The sequence below is a fragment of the Myotis lucifugus genome, unplaced genomic scaffold, assembly GCF_000147115.1.
Source record: "Myotis lucifugus unplaced genomic scaffold, Myoluc2.0 scaffold_112, whole genome shotgun sequence".
NCBI classification, from domain to species: Eukaryota; Metazoa; Chordata; class Mammalia; order Chiroptera; family Vespertilionidae; genus Myotis; species Myotis lucifugus.
In genome coordinates, this window is record NW_005871160.1 from 1209548 (window position 1) to 1233122 (window position 23575).

The window sequence follows — 23575 nt, forward strand, 5'->3', positions numbered from 1 at the left end:
GAGAAGGAGAACAGGGAGGGTGGAGATTGGGGGATGTTATTTTATAGAGGAGATCAGAGAAGGTTTCTCTAATAATGTGACATTGGACAGGCTCCAAAAGGAATCTTGTGGATATCTGGGAGAACATTCCAGAAAGAGGGAACAGCCAGGGTAAAAGCTCTGAGAAGTTCCAGGAACAGCAGGGAGGCCAGAGTTGTAGAAGCAGAAGGCAGAGGAGATGGGGAGGTGGGAGATAGGTCTGGAAGGCAGATGCCCAGGTCATTGTGATGACTCAGCTGCTCTGAGCAAGATGGGAAAACACGGGACAGCTTTGACTTGGGCAGGATGTGCTGTTTTTAAAAGGCTTGATCCTAGCAGAGACTAAGCTTACAGGAGACAAGAGAGGGAACGGGGTTAAGTGTTGAATCCAAATGAGAAAGGATGGGCAATATCTCAAGAGGGGCTGCAATGTGACTGGATTCTGGATATATTTTGAAGGTCAAGATACGGGATTCACTGATGATTGCATGTGAGGTGTGAGAGGGAGAGGAGTCAGGACAACCCTAGAGCACATGGCCTTTATTGAGCTGGGAAAGAATGGAGGGGCCATTTATGGGATGGGCAGCAGCAGATCTGGGGGTGGGGGAATCAGATGATTTTTCATGAAGCTCCATGCTAATTCTGGAGAATTTGTTTTCTCATTTAATCCTCACAACAACCTTTCATGCTAGGTACTGTCAGACACCACATTTTTTTAAATATGTGTATTTTTATTGATTTCAGAGAGGAAGGGAGAGGGAGAGAGAGAAACATCAATGATGAGAGAGAATCATTGATCAGCTGCCTCCTGCATGCCCCACACTGGGGATGGAGCCTACAACCTGGGCATATGCTAGAATCGGAAATCGAACCGTGACTTCCTGGTTCCTAGGTCGACGCTCAACCATTGAGCCATGCGGGCCTGGCAACACATTTTTTAGTTGAATAAAATCTCTGAGGTGGAGAGATTAATATGCCCAAGGTCACTCGCTAGTAAGGAGCAGAACTGGGATTTGAACCCAAGTCTGTCTGACTCCAAAGCCCATGCTTAAAAATGTCAGCTCACTGCCTCAGGAAAATAATAGTAATTAGCGGAGCATATATCTAAGTGTTTTATTTTTTCCCTCTACCTCTCTCTGACTACATGCGAGGCTGTATATTTTTATGCATTGCAAGAATCCTCCCACACATCTGAGAGCGTGGGTTTTTTTATTGTCATTTTCTAATTCTCACTTTCCTCCTGGAAATGCAGTTTTTGTGCATGAGTTTGAAGAAAGGTCTTAAGCAAGGTTAGGGACGCAAATGCCTGAATTTTCGCCTGGTGTGACTTCTGATACAGTCTTCTATCTTGTTGGCAGGGGTTATGTGAGGATCAAATGAGGTGACAATGACATTCCTAGTTACGTCTTACTTCCTTGGCCAGCCTCATCAACAGAATATCACTGGCTTCTGTGCCTGGCTGTCTTACTTGACTTGGTTTCCTTAAAGATGTCAGAAGTGATAAGCCTGTGATAATACCTTGGCTCCGGTGAAATCAGCCCAGCCAGGGAGACTTTGCACCAAGGAGACTAACGTTTGCTCATCTCTCTTCACAGACTTTAGCTGGAGAATATTTCCATAAGGCTGCGCAAGGCGGACACATCGAAGGAACCTTGTGGTGTTCTCTCTACTATATAACAGGCAACCTGGAGACGTTCCCTAGAGACCCCGAGAAGGCTGTTGTGTAAGAATCTAGCAGATGTTGGCTGTGAAGGGAAGGCCATCTACAGTAGTCCCCCCTTCTCCTTCAGAGATATGTCCACAACCCCCAGGTGGATGCCTGAAACTACAGATAGTACCGAGCCCTGTAGATACTGTGTGTTTTTTCCTACACTTACAGACCTTTTCACTTAAAGGAAGCACGTTACAGCTTCTCTTTGGCATATCTGAATTGCCAGCATCATGACTCTTGTGCTTTGGAGCCATTATTAAGGAAAATAAGGGTGACCTGAGCACAAGCACTGTGATCCTGCAATAGTCGATCTGATAACCCGGACAGCTACTCAGTGGCTGTCAGGTGGGGAAGTGTCTACAGTGTGGAGACGCTGCACAAAGGGATGAGTCACATCCCGGGCAGGACAGAGTGGGATGGCTCGAGATTTCATCGTGATACTCAGAATGGCACACAATTCAAAACTATGAGTTGTTACTTTTGGAATTTTTATTTAATATTTTTGGACCATAGTTGGCCATAGGCAACTGAAACCTTGGAAAGTGAAACTGCAAATAGAGGGGACTGCAGTACTATATTCACTGTGCCTGGGAGAAGAGGTCCTCTTTTTTTTTTTTTTGCATTTTAAAATTTTTATTTTTATATTGGGTTCCAGTCAAGATGGCAGAGTAGAAGGAAAAAATAAGACTTCCTAATAATAAAAAAGGAAAAACAATTTAATTTTTATCGGTTTAAAAACTGATAGAGTTCACATAGTTTAAAGTTCCAAATAATTTGACAAGACAAAAATAAAAAGAATTTAATAAAAAATAGAAAATAATTTGATAAGAAAAACAACAACACAGGAAATCTCTGCCTATACCACACCAGACTTTGTCCTGCTCCCAAAAATAAATCACTTTTCATTTTCACATTTTTAACCATATTTTTTTGCCTCTACTGCTAAATAACATGCATATCCCACTATTTCTTGTCATCTTCATTATAGACATTGTTTAATGATGTCTCACTGTGAAAGATGAAGATACAGTCCTCTCTCACTCTGCCACCTCGCTACCCCACACATTCCCACTTTTTATTTCTCTCCCATCTTCCCAATAAGTATGTCATAATTTTGGTTAGATTAGTATCGGGGTTTACATTATTATGACTGTAAATGCTATTCACAGCTGAGCCATGTAGTATTCTATGACTACCTTTTCTTTCTTGCACAGCTTTGTGTTTTCTATGGAGGAATAATTATATGTTATTGTTCTTTAGCTGCTTGGCTTTCTGTGTACTTGTCATTTTCCATGTACACTTGATCTCCCAATTCATCTACAGTTGTCTAAATCTCTTAGTCTGGCCACACCCACCAGGTAGTAATTTAATCTTGGTGATGTCTCTCCTGGAGTCTTTGTTCAGGCCACAGCTGCCCTCCCGAAATTGACTTTGTCATCCTTTTGGGGGATCCCTTTTCCTTCATCTCTGGCTTTCTGGTCCTCTTTGTTGGACCCTATTTCTTCCTCTTTCTTGGTTAACGCTTGCATTTTGGTAGTACACATCCTACAGAAGCTTCCTGAAGAACAGGGAACAGGAGACCCATTTTTGATGTCATGCATATCTGATCATGTTTTACAGGGGCTGGCAAACTATGGCCCACACATAACATGTGGCCTGCCAAAGAGCTAAGAGCGCTTCCTACATTTTTAAAGGGTTGTAAAACAGACATGGAAAAATATGCAGCAGAGACCATAGGTGGCCCACAAAGCTTAAAATATTTACTGTCTTACCCTTTGTAGAAAAAGTGTGCAGACCTCTGCTGTAGATCACCCTCACTCTATAGTCCGGCTCTCCAGGGGGGTGTCTTAAGGCATTTGAGAGCAAATCTACCTGAACTCAGTGATGACACTCACCTGAGACAGACTTGAGGCTTTTGTTATTGTTTGTTTTGTTTTGTTTTTAAATTTAAATGATTTCTTTTTTTAAATATATTTTTATTGATTTCAGAGAGGAAGGGAAAGGAAGAGAGAGATAGAAACATCAATGATGAGAGAGAATCATTGATTGGCTGCCTCCTGCATGCCCCCTACTGGGGACAGAGCCCGCAACCTGGGCATGTGCCCTTGACCAGAATCGAACCCGGGACCCTTGAGTCCGCAGGGCAGCGCTCTATCCACTGAGCCAAACCAGCCAGGGCTGTTATTGTTTTTTGGTTAGGATACTTATTGTGAGCATTTATATATTTCACAGACTTTTTTTATCCTTTTATTATTGATTTCTAGCTTAATCACATTGTGATTAGAGAGTATATTCTGAATGACTTCAATCCTTTGAAAAGTGTTGGGGCTTGCTTTATGACCAGCATATGGTCAATTTTGATGTATGTTTATCATCTCTTGAAAAGAGTGTGTTTTCTGAACTTGTCGGGTACAATGTTCTACATATATTATCAGGTTGGCCCATTCTTCTATATGATTCCTGATGTGTGTGTTTTTCTGCTTGTTACAACAATTACTGAAAGAACTGTGTTAAAATCTACCACTATGAGTGTACACTTGTCTAATCCTTTTAGTTTTGTCAGTTTTGCACTAGATATTTTGAATAATATTATTGGGTCAAATAGAATGAGAATTGTTTTTCCTTTCTTGTTGACCCTTTTATCGTTTTACAGTGTCCTCTTTATCTCTGTTGGTGGTCCTTTTCTGTAAAGTCTACTTTTTTTATGTTAATATAGTTATATGTGCTTTTTTTTTTTGTTTTTAGAATTTGCATGTTCTATTTTTTTCTACCCCTTTACTTTCAGTCTTTCTTTGTTCTTATTTTATCTATGTCTCTTGAAAGTGGCATGTAATTGTTTTTTTGTGTATTTTTTAGTCAGTTTGACAATTTTAGTATTCAATTGGTGTATTTAGATCATTTACATTTAATTGGGATATATTTGATTTTAACTCTGCCAGTTTACCATCTATTCCTTATTGTTACATCTGTCTTTGTGCTTTTTTTCTCTTTTCTTGCCCTTCCTTTATGTCAATCAATCAATTAATTTATTAATTATTTAGGTTAATCCTCACCTGAGGATATCTTTCCATTGATTTTTTAGAGAGAGTAGAAGGGGGAGGTGTGGGGAGAGACAGAAAGAAACATTGATGTGAGAGAGACACATCTATTGGTTGCCTTCTGCATGCACCCCGATCAGGGCCAGGGAACCTGCAACCAAGGTACATGCCCTTGACCGGAATTGAACCCGGGACCCTTTGGTCCTTGGGCCAACGTTCTATCTACTGAGCCAAACCGGGTAGGGCTAAGTCAAATATTTTTTAAAAAGCATTCCATATCCCCATTTCATTAACTTGTTAGTTATGTATTCTTTGAATATTCTTTTAGTGGTTGTAAATCTAAAGATTGCAATATGCTAGTTCATTAATGATAAACCCCCTTGAGGATAAATTAGGGAGCAGAAACAAAATAGGGAAACCTTATAATAAATCAGTAAAAATGTTTTAATGAAGTCTAGAACTTTCGGTAAAGATGATCTTTTTGAAGGTGAAGGGATATTAAGAAGTACAAATTGGTAGCTATGGGGATGTAAAGTACAGCATAGGGAATATAATCAATAATGTTGTAATAATTATGTGCAATGCTAGGTAGGTACTTGAAATTATCAGGGGACTACTTTGTAAAGTTTATGATTGTCTAACCCTTATGCTGTACACCTGAAACTATGACAAAATATTGAATGTCAACTGTAATTTAAAAATAAAATTAGCTCTGCTGGTGTGGCTCAGAGGTTGAGTGACGACCTATGAACCAAGGGGTCATGGTTCAATTCTGGTCAGGGTACATGCCCAGATATTGGGCTCAATCCCCAATATCTATGCCTTGGGGTAGGTGGCGTGCAGGAGGCAGCCAATTAGTGATTCTCATCATTGATGTTTCTCTCTCTCTCCCTTCCTCTCTGAAATCAATAAAAATATTTTTTAAATGAAAATAAATAAAAATTTTAAAATACCCAAACAGTGTTATAAATCCCCATTCTAAAATAAAGGTAGGAGAAGAAAAGTATTATTGATTAATTACCATACAGATGCCAAAACAAAGATTCTCTTTCCCTATAGTGGTGGATATTGTTCATTAGGAACCTTTCCTGTCTTTATTTCCATAAACCACAATGCCTCAGCATTGCTAAGAAAGGGCCCTGGTTGCAAAGCTCTCAAAAATGTTTCTCTCTTTACCTTCTTAACATTCAGTTCTGGTTTGTTGCTCTGTAAAAATTCTAAAAAGCAAAATATTCCCCAAGTGGGATTTATTGTGATCATACGAAGAAAGAAGCAATTATTTAATTTGCCACAGTTTGGATATTTTTCTCTTCCCTTTCCTTTTCAGGTGGGCAAAGCACATCGCTGAGAAAAACGGCTACCTGGGCCACGTCATTCGGAAAGGCCTCAACGCCTACCTGGAGGGCTCCTGGTAAGCTTGGGACCCACGTGACCGTGAACTTCCTCGGCCCTTACCTTTCAATCTATGAGATGGAGCTTAAAATGCAACCAAAAAAAGCAATTTGCAGGGAAATCACGGCCTCTCAGTAATCCTATTCGGAGTATCACAGACTGATTGGCTGTTGATTGGAAAACATAGCATTTCCATGTTTAATTATACACAAAAATTAGTTCTCTAGGGGGAGCATGCACATTCATCAAGTTGAAAGACACATGAATGTGTTGACTTCTTCCCCTCGAGCTTGTTTCTCTTGGTTTTAGAATCTAAACACAGCGCGGGGCATCTTGGCTGACCCTCTGCTTCTCGCTGGCAGGTCACAGGAGGTCTGGGATTCCCACCTTGTTTGTGGGAAGCTGAGAATTGGGGCTCAGGCTACATCCTTCCATAGCTTGTAGTGCATCTTCCGTGGCCAGGAGCTTGGGGTTGCAGGAAGTCACTCACAAGACCTCTAATGTCACAGCCAAATAGGCTCCCCTTTTGGCTGTGACATTAGAGGTAGCAGATGAAGAACCCCCATGACACCGCACAGGAGGACTGTGAATTCCCCCCATTTGCTGTTACTTGATTTCATAAAGAAGGGCACACTTCTCCAAATGCTACCTGACTTCATCTTTTTCCCTCTGTCATTTCTAGCGCTCCGTCTTACTTTTCCCTCGGGCTACATTTTCTTGGCTGGTTTATTGCCTAAATGATCTGGGTATTTCAGTAATAACTGAAAAGGCTATGCAAATCAGCACATATCCCTTCGGAACACTGCCTCAGAGACATTAGACCAGACTTACCATCGATCATTCTCTGATCCGAACCTTAATTAAAAATTTAAATATGAGTCCAAAAGAACACTATTTTCTCCTTTGGTCCATGGGTGCCCACGTAATCAAAAGATAGCATCTCGGTAATGGAGAATCTTAAATTAGATAATGCAGGGGAAATGAACCCAATGGAAAAAAGCACCAAATAGCAATGTTTATTATGAACTCCCGTGAAAGTTTATTATATGTGGCCTCACTTTGCACAGTAGGAAAGAAGTTTTTATGAAGTTATTATTTTCTAATTGATATGTCTTACAGATTTCATCTTGCAAAACTCCCAAATTTGACTTTAGCTCATTCTCTACAATCACCCTCTAAACTTCCCACCCTTGCTCCTCACAAGCTTCTTAGGGGGAACTAAGCACTGAAATATCAAAGTGTTTATATGTGGGGCATTCCCAAAGGAAGAGCACATCTGTCCCCCACAACACACACACACACACACACACACACACACACACACACACACACGCCAAAATGTCTACCACCTTTCCCATAAAGAAAGGATAGGTCAGTAGCTAGGGGTTTTTTTTGCCTATTTTTGAATTTAGCATCCCTTTAACATTTAAAAATTTGCAGTGAAAGTCAAGAAGAATTAAGATTTGTGTGGCCTGCTGTCTTTCTTAGACTATTCAGCCACAGAGATTGACTTGTTTGTTTTTCCTGGTGGAGGGGATGCGGGAATTAAGTGTGCTCTACACTATTTGTGTGATTGCATTCAGTTCATCAGACTTGACTGAGTCCACTCGCATGCAGGGCACCTTGCCATGAGTTTCAAGGATGTCACCAAGAAGGGCTTGGGGTAGTTTGCTGCCTCAACCCTTCCTCATGCTGAACTACCTGCAGTTTCTCGCATGGCCGTTGTTCTGTCTGACGTCTGGGCCTTTGCACGTGCCCCAGAGTCTTACCAACCTCTTACTCGCTTGGGTCCTTCCGTGGATCATGATTGCCCTTTACTTTGATTGCCCTCTGACTTGTATCCCAGTGCCCAGCACCTAGTGGCACGTGTGAAGTGCTCAGACACTATTGAGTGAATGAACTAAGGCAAGTAGAACAAACATAACTTAAGCGCCATGAACAGTATCTGAAGAACATTGGGGATTCTGAGCAGGAAGAGATGCTATCTGGTTTGGGGGACTTAGGCCAACCTTTATAATGGAGGCCTTGAGGGATGGTCGCATGTCCACTGAGCCCTGCAGGGAACAGCATTTCTTGTGAAGGGAATCACAGGAACAAAAGCAAAGAGAAAGGAAAATTCTGGGAGTCTTTAGGAAATTTTAAGCCACCCAGTTTGCCCTGAGGGTAAGATTTGTACAGGGAGTGATATACCACAAGACCAAAGAGGTGCTACTTTATGGAAGTTTGAATGGAAGGTTATGTACTTTCTACTTAATCTGTGGAGCAGCAGGGAGCGTTGATGGTTTGGAGAGAAGGTCGTGATGTGACAGAGCTGGGCTGTGAGATGCTTCACCAAACAGCTGTAAATAATGGTGAAGCGAAGGAAGATCCAGAAAGAGTTCTGGTGAAAGGCGCTGATCATTTGAGTTGGGGGAGTGGCATGAGCCAGTTGAGTTGTTTTTCTCTTCTTTTGTGATCTGAGTTGATACATACAAAATAATGTGTGATGTATATGTAAGTTCCAACAATAAAACAAACACCTGTAAACCTCCCACCTACTTAAGGAAATGAACTGTTTAAGCTCCCTGATTGCATGTCCCTCTCAGATTAAACCCACCCCCAGCCCCAGTACCCAGAAGGAACCATCATCCTGGATCGTGCTCTCTTTATAGTTTTTTTTTTTTTTTTTGCACAACATGAGTATATTCCTAAGCAATAGATTTAGTTTGACTTGATTCTGAGCTTTCTGTCATTAGAATATTATTATACTGCTCCTTGTCACTTAACGTTATGTTTCTGAGATTCATATATTTGGATGCATGTCCCTGTAGGTCGTTCCTTTTCGCTGCTGTCATATACCACAATTTACTTACCAATTCTCCTATTAACACGTATTTGGGTTGTTTCCATTTTTTTTGTTTTAAGAACAACGCGGCCATGAACATGTTTTATATATCTCCTGACCCATATAGGAAGAGTTTTTCTAGAATATAAACTTAGGAGTAGGGTCACAAAATAAAGCTATTTGTTTTCTAAAATAATTTTATCAATAGACTCTCCTGCTGATCGTCAATATCCTTGCCAATCTTGATGCTGGTACTAAAATATTACAAAAGATAAATCTCCACCTGAATTTGAGGCCTTTTCATAGCTACAGGAAGAAACATCTACTACCCATGACAGTAGGAAATTTTTGTCAAAATCTATTTGACAAAGAGTGCTTTCATCTCTCTGAGTCCCCAAACTTGCCCTGCAGGCTAAATAGGAAATATAAGAGCATGACCTCCCCACAGCATGGCCTTTTCTGGTGCCATCTATTTTGCCATCACAGAACTAAACCATCCATCAATGTCCTGAGTCCATCCCCTTCTTACGTTTCCCGTGAGTGAATTTATTCTGGAGTTATTTCAGATTACTCATGTAGGTTTGACGAGCTTGTCTTTTCTGTGTAGCTCCAAGATTTCTATGGGATAGCTTAAAAGAGGAGGGGGTTGGAGAAAAGGGCTTTTTGCTGTATAGGCATAATACGGAAGATAATGTTGTCGTGCCTGAGGCTGTCTTTGGACACCAGGAGGAATCAGCAAAGGAGAGGCCGGCTGTCATGTTTCGTTTCTCTCTGCCTTACCTCTGCGTGTGTTTTATCTGTGGTCTATGTATCTTATTGTCCTTTGTCTTAAATACACCCCTAATACTTAACCCGATTATGGTGGGCTTGAGGCAAGACAAGTAGGCATGCTAGGTTCCAGTCCAGAGACTCACCTGTTGCCCTGGCTGGTTCGGCTCAATGGATAGAGTATAAGCCTGACTGAAGGGTCCCTGGTTCGATTCTGGTCAAGGGCACATGCCCGGGTTGTGGTCTCGATCCCCAGTGGGGAGCGTACAGGAGGCAGCCGATCAATGATTCTCTCTCATCATTGATGTTTCTATCTGTCTCTCCCTCTCCCTTTCTCTCTGAAATCAATAAAAATATGTTATTTTTTAAAAGAGAGACTCACCTTTCGGCAATAGAGCAGGGGCCCTGAAATCCACTGAGACCCCAGGATTGTTTTTCATCCTTCCAGTTGGAGCTGCTTCAGGCATCATTAGCAAGGAGCACAGAGAAAATAATGTAATTGTTTGAGAAGCTGCTCAGAGGTCGTCCGATTCGCTGTTCACAGCCAGCAGCCCAAGGAGTGGTTACGAAGCATCATTAGGAAAGTTCTATAAATGTAGACGCTGGCTTTGAAGCGGGAGGGTAGCAGATGTGCCCCAGCCTCGTTCTTTACTCTAAACGTCCTCCTCTCTGCATCCACCCCACCTCCCCCTTACAATGACTGTCTGGGAGACAGTTTCACTTGAGTGCCTTGGAAATCAAACTCGAAGCTCTGGCTGGCTTCCTAAACCTTAAGGAAATTTCCGGAAGGGCAGTACGGTCTTGTGGCTTGTTTGGGGGCTTCCTGCACATAGCAAATGCTGAGGGCATGCTTATTCCAACAATATGAGTATAGAAGTATCTGTAATCAATGCTTTCAGGCAGTTTCTGTTGAAACACAAGCAAGAGCCCAATGCAGGGAGGGAGAGTGAATGTGGACAGGGTTTCTGCAGAGGTGGTGTGTCTCGGAAGTCTGAGTAAGCTGAGGAAATATGGTCTCCCATGTGCTAACCCTCACCTACAGCTCACTCCTCAGTATATGAGAATAGATGGCGGTGGAGTCAGGGTGCGCCGGCCTCTGCTGATTGCTTCTGCAAGATGGAAGACAGAGGTGGATTTCTGCCCAGCACTTCTATTGACCTCACTGTTTCCTGACGCCTCTTTTTGATGGATCACAGCGCTTCTTCAAAGGAAATGCACGAGGGTTCTATGAAATTTCCTCCCAGCTTATACAATAATTGGACAGTGAACGTCTCTCTATAAAACTTGTTTCTCCCATCCCTCCACCACCACACGAGAGACTGTCTTTGTAAAGTTTATCATGGTGACTCTGTCTTACGGGCGTGTTGGCCTCGTGCCCCCCACCCTCACTGCAGATTCTAATAGTCTATACCCGACTGCTGTCTAAGAAAAACTCATTTTGTTACAGGTTAATAACATGAGTCACATTCCATGCGGCCACAGCAGCAGAGGGAGCTGGCTCAGTATTAGCGTGTGGGCTGGCAAGGGTACACCATCTCGTTCCCTCGCTCATCCCTGGGGAAACCGAGGCATGGGTGCAAGCCCGAGTGTCTCAGGAGACACTTGAGGTTGTCAGACCTCTGGAACAGGACCTTACTGCAGAATGACGGGGACTTGATGCTGGGTCTGACTTGAGGATTCTGGTCACCAAACATGATTTTTGTAATCCGTGTAAGAAAACGCCTGTGCAGCCCAAGCTGGTTTGGCTCAGTGGATAAAGCGTCAGCCTGGGGACTGAAGGGTCCCGGGTTCGATTCCGGTGCAGGACACATTCCCGGGTTTTGGGCTCAGTCCCCAGTAGGGGGCGTGCAGGAGGCATCTGATCAATGATTCTCTCATCTTCATTGATGTCTCTATCTCTCTCCCTCTCCCTTCCTCTCTGAAATCAATAAGAAATAAAAAGAAAACACCTGTGCATTTTTCGAGGTGTTGTTTCGGCTCCAGTCGTGGGCTTGTTAGCTGACCTGCCTATGCAGGGGACACCGCTTAGCCAGCTTCGTGTCTCTTTAGAATGAGTCATGGCTAATTGGTCGGCTGCCTTGGGTGTCTTGGAGATGGAGAATCAGCTCACTCAGCAGCCACGTGGCCATGACCTACAGCATGTCTGATTGAAGATCTGCTGTGCTAACTTGACTCCCAGTCACCTCTCTCTGTCCCCGAGGGATGGTCTGCCAGAGCTGCTCTAACGATGTAGAGAAGGTGATCTCAGAATCTGCCTCCTTAGTCCCCCTAACCCAACCGCCCCCTGTCCTTCCTTAACCCACTTCCAGGGGGAGTGACAGTCGAGGGAGAGTTCTCCGTGTCAGCTACTTAACATGAAAAAGACGATTTTGAAATAACTTTTATGGTTAAAATAAATTTTTATTCATAAACTGGGTGACACTAAGAAAATGGAGGAAATCAGATCAGTCAAAAGTAAAGAATAGAAATGACTTGCATTCTCACCACCTAGAGATAAGCACTGTTAGCTTTTGGTAGATAATTTTTATGGTTTAGTTTTCTCGGCATATATGTATCTGCGTGTGTGTGTGTGTGTGTGTGTGTGTGTGTGTGTATGCGTGTGTGTATTCGGTTTTATTCCAAAACTGGAATTGCATTGGTTTTTATCCTGCCTCTTTTTTTCACTGAACAGATAATTTTGCATAGACATCTTTCCACATTTTTGGATATGTATTCTTCCACATCATTTTTCATGGCCTCATCCGAAAGTGGCTGTACCAAGGGTTAATTTTTTAAAAATATATTTTTATTGATTTCAGAGAGGAAGGGAGAAGGAGAGAGAGATAGAAACATTAATGATGAGAGAGAATCACTGATGGACTGCCTCCTGCACAGCCCATACCGGGGATTGAGCCCGAAATCTGCACATGTGCCCTGACCTGGAATCAGACCATGACCTCCTGGTTCATAGGTCAATGCTCAACCACTGAGCCATGCTGGCCAGGCCGTGGGTTAATTTAAATAGTCACTGATTTTCAGATATTTAAGTTCTTACCAATTTTTTACAATTTTCTAACATAGCAAAAGCTCTGCCATAAACTCTCTTGCCCCAGAATCTTTGCATGTCTCTGATTTGTTTTTTTAGAATGAACCCCCACAGGGAGAACTGTTGGGCAAGTGGCCTGTGCATTCTTAGGGCTTCCCACAATCAGCACATTGATTGGCCCTCCCACTAGCAGTGGTTGTGGGAATATGTCCGTTTCCCCGACCCCCTGCCCTTAACTGGTATTACGAATCGTATGGCAACCTTTCAACAGACAAGGAGTGGTCTCATTGTTTTACAATTATTCAGTTCCAAGTGGTGTCGAACTGTCATTTATTTATATGTGTTTCTGGCCATTGCTATCAACACTCTTGTAAGCTGCATCTCCTTTGCCAGACGTCTAACGCTCCACAAAAGCCCAGCTTTAATTAAGCTTGTTCAGAATCCTAAGCCCCATAAAGCCTTTCACAAAACAGAGGACTCACAGGACTTTGTTTTAATACCACTCTCTCCTCGAAGCAAGGAAGGATTCAGGGACCTGAGGCTGTTCGACATGCCATTCGGCCAGTAGAGGTAGCTGTTGCATTAACTAGCTCCCAACCTTATCTGCCAGTTCAGCCTTTAAGACAGAAAATAAATCAGTGCATGCAGTATTTTTGACAAGAGTATTTATTTTTTTTAAAAAAACCAACAAACTCATGGTTTTGTGCTTTAAAAAGAAAACTGCTTATTTTGTGCCCTTATGTTTGAATATCGAGCTCTCTGTGAATATTAGTAAGAGCCACTATATGAAATTTATTATTAATCGTCTATTTTTAGGCACGAAGCTTTGCTGTATTATGTTTTAGCAGCAGAAACTGGTATTGAAGTGTCACAGACAAATTTAGCACACATCTGTGAGGAGAGGCCGGTGAGTAAATGTATTCTCTGAGTAGAAGCTCTAAGGTTAAGGATGATGGATGGGGGTTTTAGGGAGGCAAAATTAGTCACTCGGCCAAAATATTAATGAATTAACTTTTTCTCCCCCTTCACTCCCTTAGGACCTGGCCAAGAGATATTTGGGTGTTAATTGTGTTTGGAGATACTATAATTTCTCTGTTTTTCAAATCGATGCTCCTTCATTTGGTATGTATAGAAAAACGGGTACTAAATTGAAGCCGTGGAGGCTTTTAAACCTTAGTAACAGGAAACATCTAAGGGCTTTGTGTGCAGTGTGTTATTTCTAAACAATTAGGAGAGAGTGCAAAGTCTCTGCTATTAAGATCATGACTGAAATCTGCTCTCAGCCTCATGCAACGTATGTCTCCCGGCCCACTGTCCAAAAGAGAAAGCTCTTATGGACAGGGTCTGAGCCAGTGATGGGTTCCCTGCCTTCTTCTGCTCTGTATGGTAGGGGGCTACCCCCAGGAACTGCAGTTCCCAGACTCCTTTGCTGTGGGGCTTCTGACTAGTGTCAGCCAATGGGAGGCTGTGGCGGAGCCCAAGTATTTCTCTCCTCTCTCCACTTTGGCTGTTCTCTGGCAGTGGCTGCATTCCCATGGTCCCAGCAGACCCTTAGCACAGGGATGGTAGGAGCTGCCTGCATTGCTGGTGTTTGGGTTGCCATTTGCCTTTTCAGCTCTCTCAACACCCGGGTGAGCAGCCCTTCCCAGTGTTGAAATCCCTCTTTTGAATGACCTGACGTCGATTCTATTTTCCTGAGTGAGACATGCATTCTTAAACAAAACTTTTTCCTTGGAGGAAAAATAAAGCATACAGCTTGAATAAAGAAATACCCTTTAGTCATCAAACCCAGCCAGCAAAATTTCAGAGGGGAAATAAAGTGCTCCCCCCACCCCCCCAGTCCTTGGCTGATTGGGCTGTGATTCTCACAAATAGATCTATTCGGGAGGGCTACCAAGCAAAGCAGGAAAATGTGTCTGGAAATGTGGGTGCTCAGCAGAAAAGCGGTGTGTGTGTCTTTTCTACTGACACATGAAAAAAACACACACGCACCCTGAACATGTTCTGTGGTAGGAATCCGATAGGAAAAACTCTCCATCGTGGGAATGGGCCGATCATTTAAGATGTCCGTCTGAAATAAAACCCCTCGACCAACGCATCGGTGCTTTTCGCCCCGCAGCCTATTTGAAAATGGGAGACCTTTACTACTATGGCCACCAAAACCAGTCACAAGACCTGGAGCTGTCGGTGCAGATGTATGCCCAAGCGGCACTGGATGGGGACTCGCAGGTAAACAGCAGCAACAGAAATGAGTTCTTGGTGGTGCCCATTCGTGAGGTCGCAGAGCCTAGCGTTCTCACCAGCCCTCTGTCTATAGAAGCTTCACAGGTGGCAAAGTCATTTCCCACCATTTTAACAAGTCGCTCCCAAAGGCCCTGTGAGGACACTAACCGTGTGGCGAACCTTTACTGAGCGTCTGCTGTGTTTCCCACACCATCCTCACAGCCACCTCGTGGGGTGGGGATTATCAGACCCTTTCTATAGTAGAGGACACCAAGGCTCTGACAAGGGGGTATATTGCTGAAGGCCAAGCCGTCAGGTAGTCAGTGAGGCAGCCAGAGCTTCAACCCAGGTCTTCTGACTCCAAAGCCGGGAGTCTGTCTACCAGATTCCATCAAACTAACTCGCCAGGTAGAAACTCGAGAAACTGGAAGTGTGGTCCAGGTGGAAGTGGTTTGCTTGTGTCGCTGGGCCAACAATTCAGCAATAGGACTTTGCTCTCAGTGACTTGTTTTAAACTTATTTTGGAATTTTTTAGATGTACAGACTCTAGATGTATAGAAAGAGGACAAGGGAGTTGCTGTGTGCCCTTCGTCCAGCTTCCGTTAATGGATGTATCTTTCATGACCACAACACTGTTATCAAACCAAGAACTCCATCTTGGTTTTGCTCCATAAAGTACACTTCAGACTTTCTTTGCATCTCACTAGTTTTTGCACGAATGTCCTTTTTCCATTCCAGTATGCCACCTAGCATTTAGTTGTCGTATTTCTTTAGTGTTCTTCAAATCTGTAGCAGTTCCTCACTCTTCCTTTGTTTTTCATGACCTTGATACTTATGAAGAATATTCATCAGTCAAGTATTTGGTAGAATGTCCCTCAATTTGGGTCTGGCTTCTGTTTTCTCATGAATAGATTCAGATTATACATTTGGGGCAAAGACAGCACAGAAGTGATGTGTCCTTCTCACTGTATCCTACGAGGCGTACATGATGTCTTATTGCTGGTGAGGTTGATCTGAGTGACTTGGTTAAGGTGGTTTCTGCTGGGTTTCTCCCCTGTAAAGCTAATGTTTTTCTCTTTCTAATGTATAGATATCTTGGGGAGAGAGTTTGCGACTATGCACATATCCTAGTTCTCCTCAAATTGGTACTTACTAATTTTAGTATCCTTCCATACATCTTGCAACAATGATTACTGTGTGTGCTAATGAAGAGTCTATTCTCTCATTCCTTCTACATTTGCTAATCAGGGTCATTTGCACAATGGAAGTTGGAATAGTTGTTGCCCTCTCAGGCAACAGGTTTCTGGTGTTGTGCTTTGGAATTTGATCTTTTATTTTCATTAGAATAATTTCTTTGAGGGATAGTATTGCTAAGTCAATCTAAATGGTTTTACAGCTACCTAATAATAGTCTATTGCCAATTTACTTTCTGAAAGGGTTTTCCAATGAATACATCACCAAGCAGTGGTGAAGGGTAGGAGGGTAACTGAAATCTTGTCCGCACTGGATGTTTTCATGACTTAATTTTGCTAACTGAATAGTTTCCAGTTGATACTTCTTTATTGTTTTAAATTGCATTTATTTGGTTATTAGTGGGGAGGGGCACTTTTATATATACTTATGTATGATAATTTACTCTTCATATTTTTATGTGAATTCTCTATGCTCGTTCTTTGCCTTGTTTATTGAAGTTTTGACACCTTTTAAAATTTAAATTATAGTTTTTTTACACATTTGCCTCATAGATAATGAATTTTAAGTTATTACATTGCATATAAATATTCCTCTAGCCTATTTTCCCACTTATTCCAATCTTGTTATGTTTCCATTCTTCAGAGACTTTAAATTTTTATAGGTAATTTTTTTCTTTTCTTTTAATGCGTTGTTTTAAGAGCACCTTCCTTTCAAAGTGCAGAGAACTATTGTATTTTCTGTGTGTGGTGTGTGTGTGCATCTTCAAGATACTTAACATTTCCATCTATTTAGAGGTTATTTGGCAACATGGTTGAGCTTAAGATTGGAGACTCTGGACCCTGTCTGCTCCTGTTTGAATCCCAGTTCTGCCCCTTTCTAGCTGTGTGACCTTGGGCAAATTCCTTAACCTCTCTGTGCCTCAGTTTCTTCATCTATGACATGAGGAGGATAATAGGAGGATAATAGTACCTGTCTCAATTTGTTGCTATGAGATTAAGTGAATAGATATAAAACAGAACAATGCCTCGCATAGAGCAAGCACTCAGAAAATGCTAGCTGCTGGTATTTTTATCATGGTTGTTGCATAGGATGCTTGTGGGAGTCCTGGTTATACACCCAGGCGGATGATGATTTTCATTGAGATTGTTGTCAGTGGCAACTGAAAGGAAAGGCCAAAAGGAGACTATGTCATTAAAACATGACCACGAATTCTTTGAAGGGCAACAAGGCGGTGAAGTTTGTAAAGCCCTAATGCTAAGTAAGGCTGTCTTTTGTTTATTTCTTGGTCTGGCTGCATGCCCGGCTCATGATGGACAGTGTGTCGCCTCCAGGTAGTATAACAGCTCCCATCCTTGATGAAGGACCTCTACCATCAGGTTCTTAACTCTGTTATTTCCTTGGACCTGCACAGCCAATGAGGCAGATCCTGCCTCTGAGGGTCAAGAACAAGGTGCATAATAAGGAAGGCGTGGGGAAATGTACCACAGTGGAGGCCTGTGCCAAGAGGAATCATGAGAGGAGGTTTTCCACACTGGGAAAGCCAGGGAAGCTGAAATAAACACCGTCCGTTATTCTGTCATCGGAGCGCCTCCCTACATGAGACTGTCAGTCATCAGTAGTATTCCCAGCCACAACGTTTTGTTAGGTCTCTGACATGCCGATGGGGACCCTGGGCATAGTTGTAAGTGAGGGACATGGCTTTCGCCTCAGCGTTCTGGTTCTGCTGGTGACACAAGAGTGCGTTTTCCCGTGAGCACCGTTTTGAGAGAATGAGCAGGAAAGGGCAGGTCCCCGGTTGGCTGGCTTCTGAGCAGATGGGACCCAGCATCCTCTGAAAGCCTCCTGGTTCTCCTGCAAATAAATTTCTCAGATGCATGTATTTAGGGAAACCATTCATCAATGAAGATGACAAAGCCATCTGGCTCTGGGGACTGGGGGAAAAAATCTAGAGGTTGTAAAAGTTTACATTCCGGTGAAGGGTGTGTGTCTGCGTTTTATTATGAGAAGCTGATGAGGTTGGTTTGTGGCCTGTTTTCAGGGATTTTTTAACCTGGCCCTGCTCATTGAGGAAGGTGCTATAATTCCACATCACATTTTGGATTTCTTGGAAATTGACCCAACTCTCCATGCAAATAACATCTCCATCCTCCAGGAACTATACGAAAGGTGAGTTCAGAGCCTCTTTAATTCTGTGGAATCTGGAGGGACCCAGTGGATGCTGTTGGCTTCTTGGTTCACGTTCGCCTGACTCTTACTTTGTAGCGTTTCTTGCTCTGAAAGGGCTCAGGATTTGTTTTGATTTGAGAACCTTCAGCTGGACCCAAACGTACTTCCGTCTTCTAGTTTCTGAGGCTTGAGATACAGAATGAGCGTGATCTGAAGTTAAGGTGCTGACCAAGGTTTTCCACGAGAGTGGAAAAAATAACGTGTCCAATTAGACCATTTCTGCACGACAGGGCGGCATTCTGGTGTCTGGATGCAGAGAGACCCTTGGACAGAAGTGTTGTCCCGGCAGCCCCCCCTGTTTTCAGGGACCTCCTTGGCCTATTGGCTTTTTTATTACGGACAGAAGTGACCTTCTCCTGAGATTTCTGGCAGGACCCTAGAATTTTAGGGCAGGCTCAACCCCTCAGAACTGCCTTTCTTCCTTTGCCTCTCACCTCAAGTGTTCCTGCTTGTCCCCAAGCAGAAGGAGGTGGGTTTGAGGGTCTGAAAATACCCGTCGTGAGTAATGCCACCAAAGTTTGGCTGACACTTCAAGGTGCCCTCTGCTTTGTGTCTGCAGGTGCTGGAGCCACAGTAGTGAGGAGTCCCTGAGCCCCTGCTCCCTGGCCTGGCTCTACCTTCACTTCCGGCTCATCTGGGGTGCTGTCCTGCACTCTGCCCTGGTAGGTACCCTCTCCCGCTGGCCCTGCCCTCATGGTCCCTGCCCCTGTCAGTCATCTGATGCCTATTTCTGGTGTTTGTAGATCTATTTCCTGGGAACCTTCCTGCTGTCTGTGTTGATCGCCTGGACCCTGCAGTATTTCCAGTCTGTCTCAGGTAAGGCTTTCTCAAAGGCCAGGGCAATATAAAAACACTAGAGGCCCGGTGTACGAATTTGTGCATGGGTAGGGTCTGGCCGCGCCGCCCTGATGGGGGCCAATCGGGTTAGGCAGGCGGGGGGAGAGGCCGCAGGATGTTGGCTGGCTGGCCCCACCCCCAATCCAGCTGGGGCCAGCAGGGGGAGGGGCCGCACCCCAATCAGGCCGGTTGGTTGGCCATAGTGCGCATCATAGCGACTTGTTGTTCCGGTCATTCTGGTCATTCCGGCATTCCGGTCGCTTGGCTTTTATATATATAGATAGCAGTTCTTTTCCTTACTAGAAAAGTCATCCTCTCCCTCCTCCTGCCCTTGGCCATGCTATTTCCTTTTGTTAGGATGGTCATTCAGGGGTTGGGGGTCCTCCAGGGGGTGTAGTAGAATGTCTGGCAGATGGAAGACCCCCATTACTATTATGTTTTTCAAAGTAAGCAGAATTCTTTTAATAAGAAGCTTAAGAAATTGAACTGAAATGTCTTCCCCCATTGAAAATATCTGTAAGCAAAATTCTACCTCTGTGTGCCTTAAAACCCAGGCCGGAGGCCCCTCCAGCATAAACACTTAGCCTGTTTATCCCAGCCCAAGGAGAGCGAGTCAGATAGGATGACAAACAAGCATCCGTGATGAATAAAAATACCCAGCCACTGCCCAGCAGATGCCTGGGTTGTGAGCTCGATCTCCAGGTGGATGCCTGGGTTGTGAGCTCGATCCAGGTGGGGGCATGCAGATAATCTCTCTCTCTCCCCTTCTTCTATGAAATCAATAAAAATATATTATTTTTTAAAAATAATCCCAGCCACGTGGATTTGGAGGGAGGGTCTGAAGAGGAATGTAAAGTGAACATTTATTTTTGTGTGGTTTCCACAAGTTGCTATTATTTTTCTGTGCTAGTGTAGGGCAGTAGTTAAGGACATAGACACCTCTGTCTTTCTCTGTGAGCTTAGAGTCCAGGCTTGGCTACTTATTAGCCATGTGACTTACGGCGAGTTATTTCACCTTCTTGATCCTCCAATGCCTTGTCAATAAAATGAGGTTATAATAGCAGCTACGTCCCAGGGATGTTAAAAGGTTCAGTGAAAAAATATATATACATGACACACTTACCAAAAGACAACTGCAGTTAAATCTTAGCTGTTATACTTATCTGGCTTATAAAACCCTCTCAGTAAATATTAGCTATTACGTTTATCTCCCCTGTTGGATCATAAACCGAGCTGGAGGAAGGTCTGTCATCTGTGGTCTCACACTTAGTAGGTGCTCAAATTTGCTAACGTCCCTCGTGGAGGATTATAGTTTCCCACCATCTCGGATGGTTTCAAAGGACATAATCGCTCATGAAGACTAACGGGAACATTTACAAATGGACACGGTAGGACTGGACATGGCATTTGAGCCTTTGTGTAGCCATTATTTATGTCACAGATAATGAAAAGCAAAAAGAGCACATTTCACCTCCGACTCGATGGGGAGACAAAAGTCACTGTTACAAAAGACTTCTTGTAAAATACGGAATCATTTCCCGCTGACTTACCTGAGGAGGTTAACAGAGAACCAGCAAGAGCCCTCCCAGCTTTGATGCCTTGTGGTGTTCCGGCTTATAAATTTTCCCCATGCAAATTCTGTCCCGTCCCCAAATTTGTTGTCATTTATTTTGCATCTTGTCACTGTTTTCCATTTCAAATTATCTTTGTCATTTTTACTCTGTAGAAATATTGTTATGATTATTACAAATGCAATTCCGTTGTAGGAGCTAAAAATTGTCTTTATGATTTTATGCCAGCTGGTAGCCATGAAAATTCATGGGCTGGTGGAATTGCTTGGATCAGAAGTCTTCATTGTCAGTCCCTCCACATTCTCATCTCCCTGTCCGTCCTGCCCTTTTGTGGATTTTCCCTTCCTGTGTATCCTTTACTCCTTCACACATTTTCTTCATTTTTTTCAAACTCTTTTTATTTGCTTCTTCCTTAACATCCCCTCCCTCCCTGTTGACCAGCCTTAGAGAAGTCTGCATGGAATCTTTAAAAAATTTTAATTCTAGCCCTGACTGGTGTTACTCGGTAGTTAGAGCGTAGGCCCATGCACCAAAGGGTCATGGGTTCAATTCCCAGTCAAGAACACATACCTGGGTTGCAGGTTCGATCCCAGGCCCCAGTCAGGGTGTATGCAGGAGGCAACCAATCACTCGCGCTCTCTCTCTCTCTCTCTCTCTCTCTCTTTCTCTTTCTCTTTCTCTCTCTCCCCCTTCCCCCACCCCCACCTCTCATCCCCTTCCTCCCTCCCTTCCACTGTCTCTAAAAATCAATGGAAAAAATATCCTCGGGTGAGGATTAACCAAAAAAAAAAAAATTTAATTATCTGCTCTTCATGTTCCAGATGAAGAATTGAGGCCAAAGGGATGAAGTGGCCTGCCCCATAATCGCAAGTTAAAGTCCCAGAGAGCATGTAGGGCAGCAGAATTCCCAGGCTCACCATACTTTAAAACAGCCATTATAATCTGCCTCCGACCTATTGTCCCCTGACATAAGAAATATGTTGCAGCACATTTTTGGTACCCTGAAATGAATGATAATTACCCTGCCTACACACTTTTTTTTTTAAGAATGCCCTCACACCAATATAAAGGAGAAGTAAAAAGAACTAATTATCATAGAGTAACATCTTTTTCAATATTTAAATTCTAGCCCAGTGCTTCTTCATTACAATGTGCACACGAATCACCCAGGGAGCTTGTTAAATGCAGATCCTGACTCAGTAGGTCCCGTTGGGCCTGGGATTCACTGTCTCTAACAAGCTTTCGGGTGATGTCCAATCCACACTACCATTCCTTGGACAGCACGTTGAGTCATAAGGGCCTAGAAGTAAAAACAAAACATCTCCATGTATTTCCAAAATATGCCCCACAGTGGTGCCTACCAGCCCTGGTAGAACTAGGGTTGAGTTAAAATATATAGCAGATTATTTTCGTGTGTTTCAGGTTGTCAGCATAAGTGCATACCTGTCAATAACTCTGAAATAAGAGGGTACTATTCCATCAGCATTGGGGTGATGGGGCGATAGAGGCACAGAGAGCAGAGAAGCCGCTGGTGTGACCCCGATGGGCGGGTGCGAGGTCCCATGACCTGCCCCAAGGGAAGGGAAAAGACGTCCTAGATGCCAGGGGCAGCCATGGCGTGGAGAAGCAAGCGCAGTAATGAAGGGGGGCCGGTTTGAGAATTAGGGGCTGCCACCTTCAGCAGCCTTGTGCAGGGATTGTGCTGTCAGGTAGGGATCTTTGTCATTTCGAGATTTGCATATTTCCAGTCAGTTGTTTTTAAAAATTAGTGATTTATGGTCAAGCCTTTAAATTGAGCTGTCCATCCATTTTGCGTTCAGCTCCAGCTACCTTCATTTCCCCCCTGAGCTTATATGCTCGGTGATTTATACTCAACACTTTGCTGCTCTTGCCACATTAAATTGTCCCGCGTTCGGAAGGCTGGCAGCGCATGCCAGTAGCTGACGGCACAGGCTCGGAGTCAGGATGCTGCCGGGACTCTGGCCCTGCCACTCGCCGTGTGACCTTGGGCAGGGATCCTATCTGTGCCTCAGTTTCCCCTGTGGAAATAGTACAGCTCCCTCCTATTGTAGTTGAGACAACAGGATGTAAAGTGCTTGGAACTCCGCAAATGTTAGCTCCCAAGGAGCAATGTCCCAGGGCATGTTCCCTGCAAGGAAAGCATGCTGACACCAGGTAGCGCCTGCAACTTAGGTAGCTTGGTTTATCTCCAAAACAGACACAATTGCCAGAGCCTAGCATGGTCTTCTATGTTGTGAGACTCTTTCTAAAACATAGAATGCTTAAAAAGCATCTAAACAAAGGTGTTGAGTAGTCTATCAAAATCACCAAAACAGGTACACAAAAGGTACTACACACCTATTTTATTTCATTTAAGGGAACTTACTTTACTTCAATACACACACACACACACACACACACACACACACACACACACACTAGAGACCCGGCGCGTGGATTCGTGCACATTGAAAGTAAATTAATTAGCAGGTGGCCAGCGGGGCAGGACTGGGCCAGACGGGCCGGACATACCCTGAGTCAACCTCCCATGGTCCCTCCCTGGCTGGCCGCACCTGGGGTAGCGCCAGGGCTCAAAGGGCATCTGTAGAGTGAGAAGGGTACCTCTAGCAAGTGGGGTCCCTCAGCCTGGCCTCTGGAGATTGGGCCAAAACCAGCTCTCCGACATCCCTGGAGGGGTCTCAGAGTGTGAGAGGACACTCTGCAAAGTTGCTGTCACTTGGCAGCTCC

The 23575-nt window shown here is 43.7% G+C and overlaps 1 protein-coding gene across 2 annotated transcripts in view; it reads left to right on the forward strand.

The window, feature by feature from the left end:
- The window catches only part of SEL1L3 (SEL1L family member 3), a 90870-nt gene that overhangs the window by 59495 nt on the left and 7800 nt on the right, over positions 1-23575 (forward strand). For both annotated transcript variants that reach the window (XM_014459654.2, XM_023757742.1), the window contains exons 15-22: positions 1614-1741; positions 6095-6178; positions 13593-13683; positions 13814-13898; positions 14896-15005; positions 18232-18359; positions 18979-19081; positions 19163-19235. In XM_014459654.2, coding sequence (XP_014315140.1) covers positions 1614-1741; positions 6095-6178; positions 13593-13683; positions 13814-13898; positions 14896-15005; positions 18232-18359; positions 18979-19081; positions 19163-19235 — 802 coding nt within the window. The remainder of the gene's footprint in view (positions 1-1613; positions 1742-6094; positions 6179-13592; positions 13684-13813; positions 13899-14895; positions 15006-18231; positions 18360-18978; positions 19082-19162; positions 19236-23575) is intronic.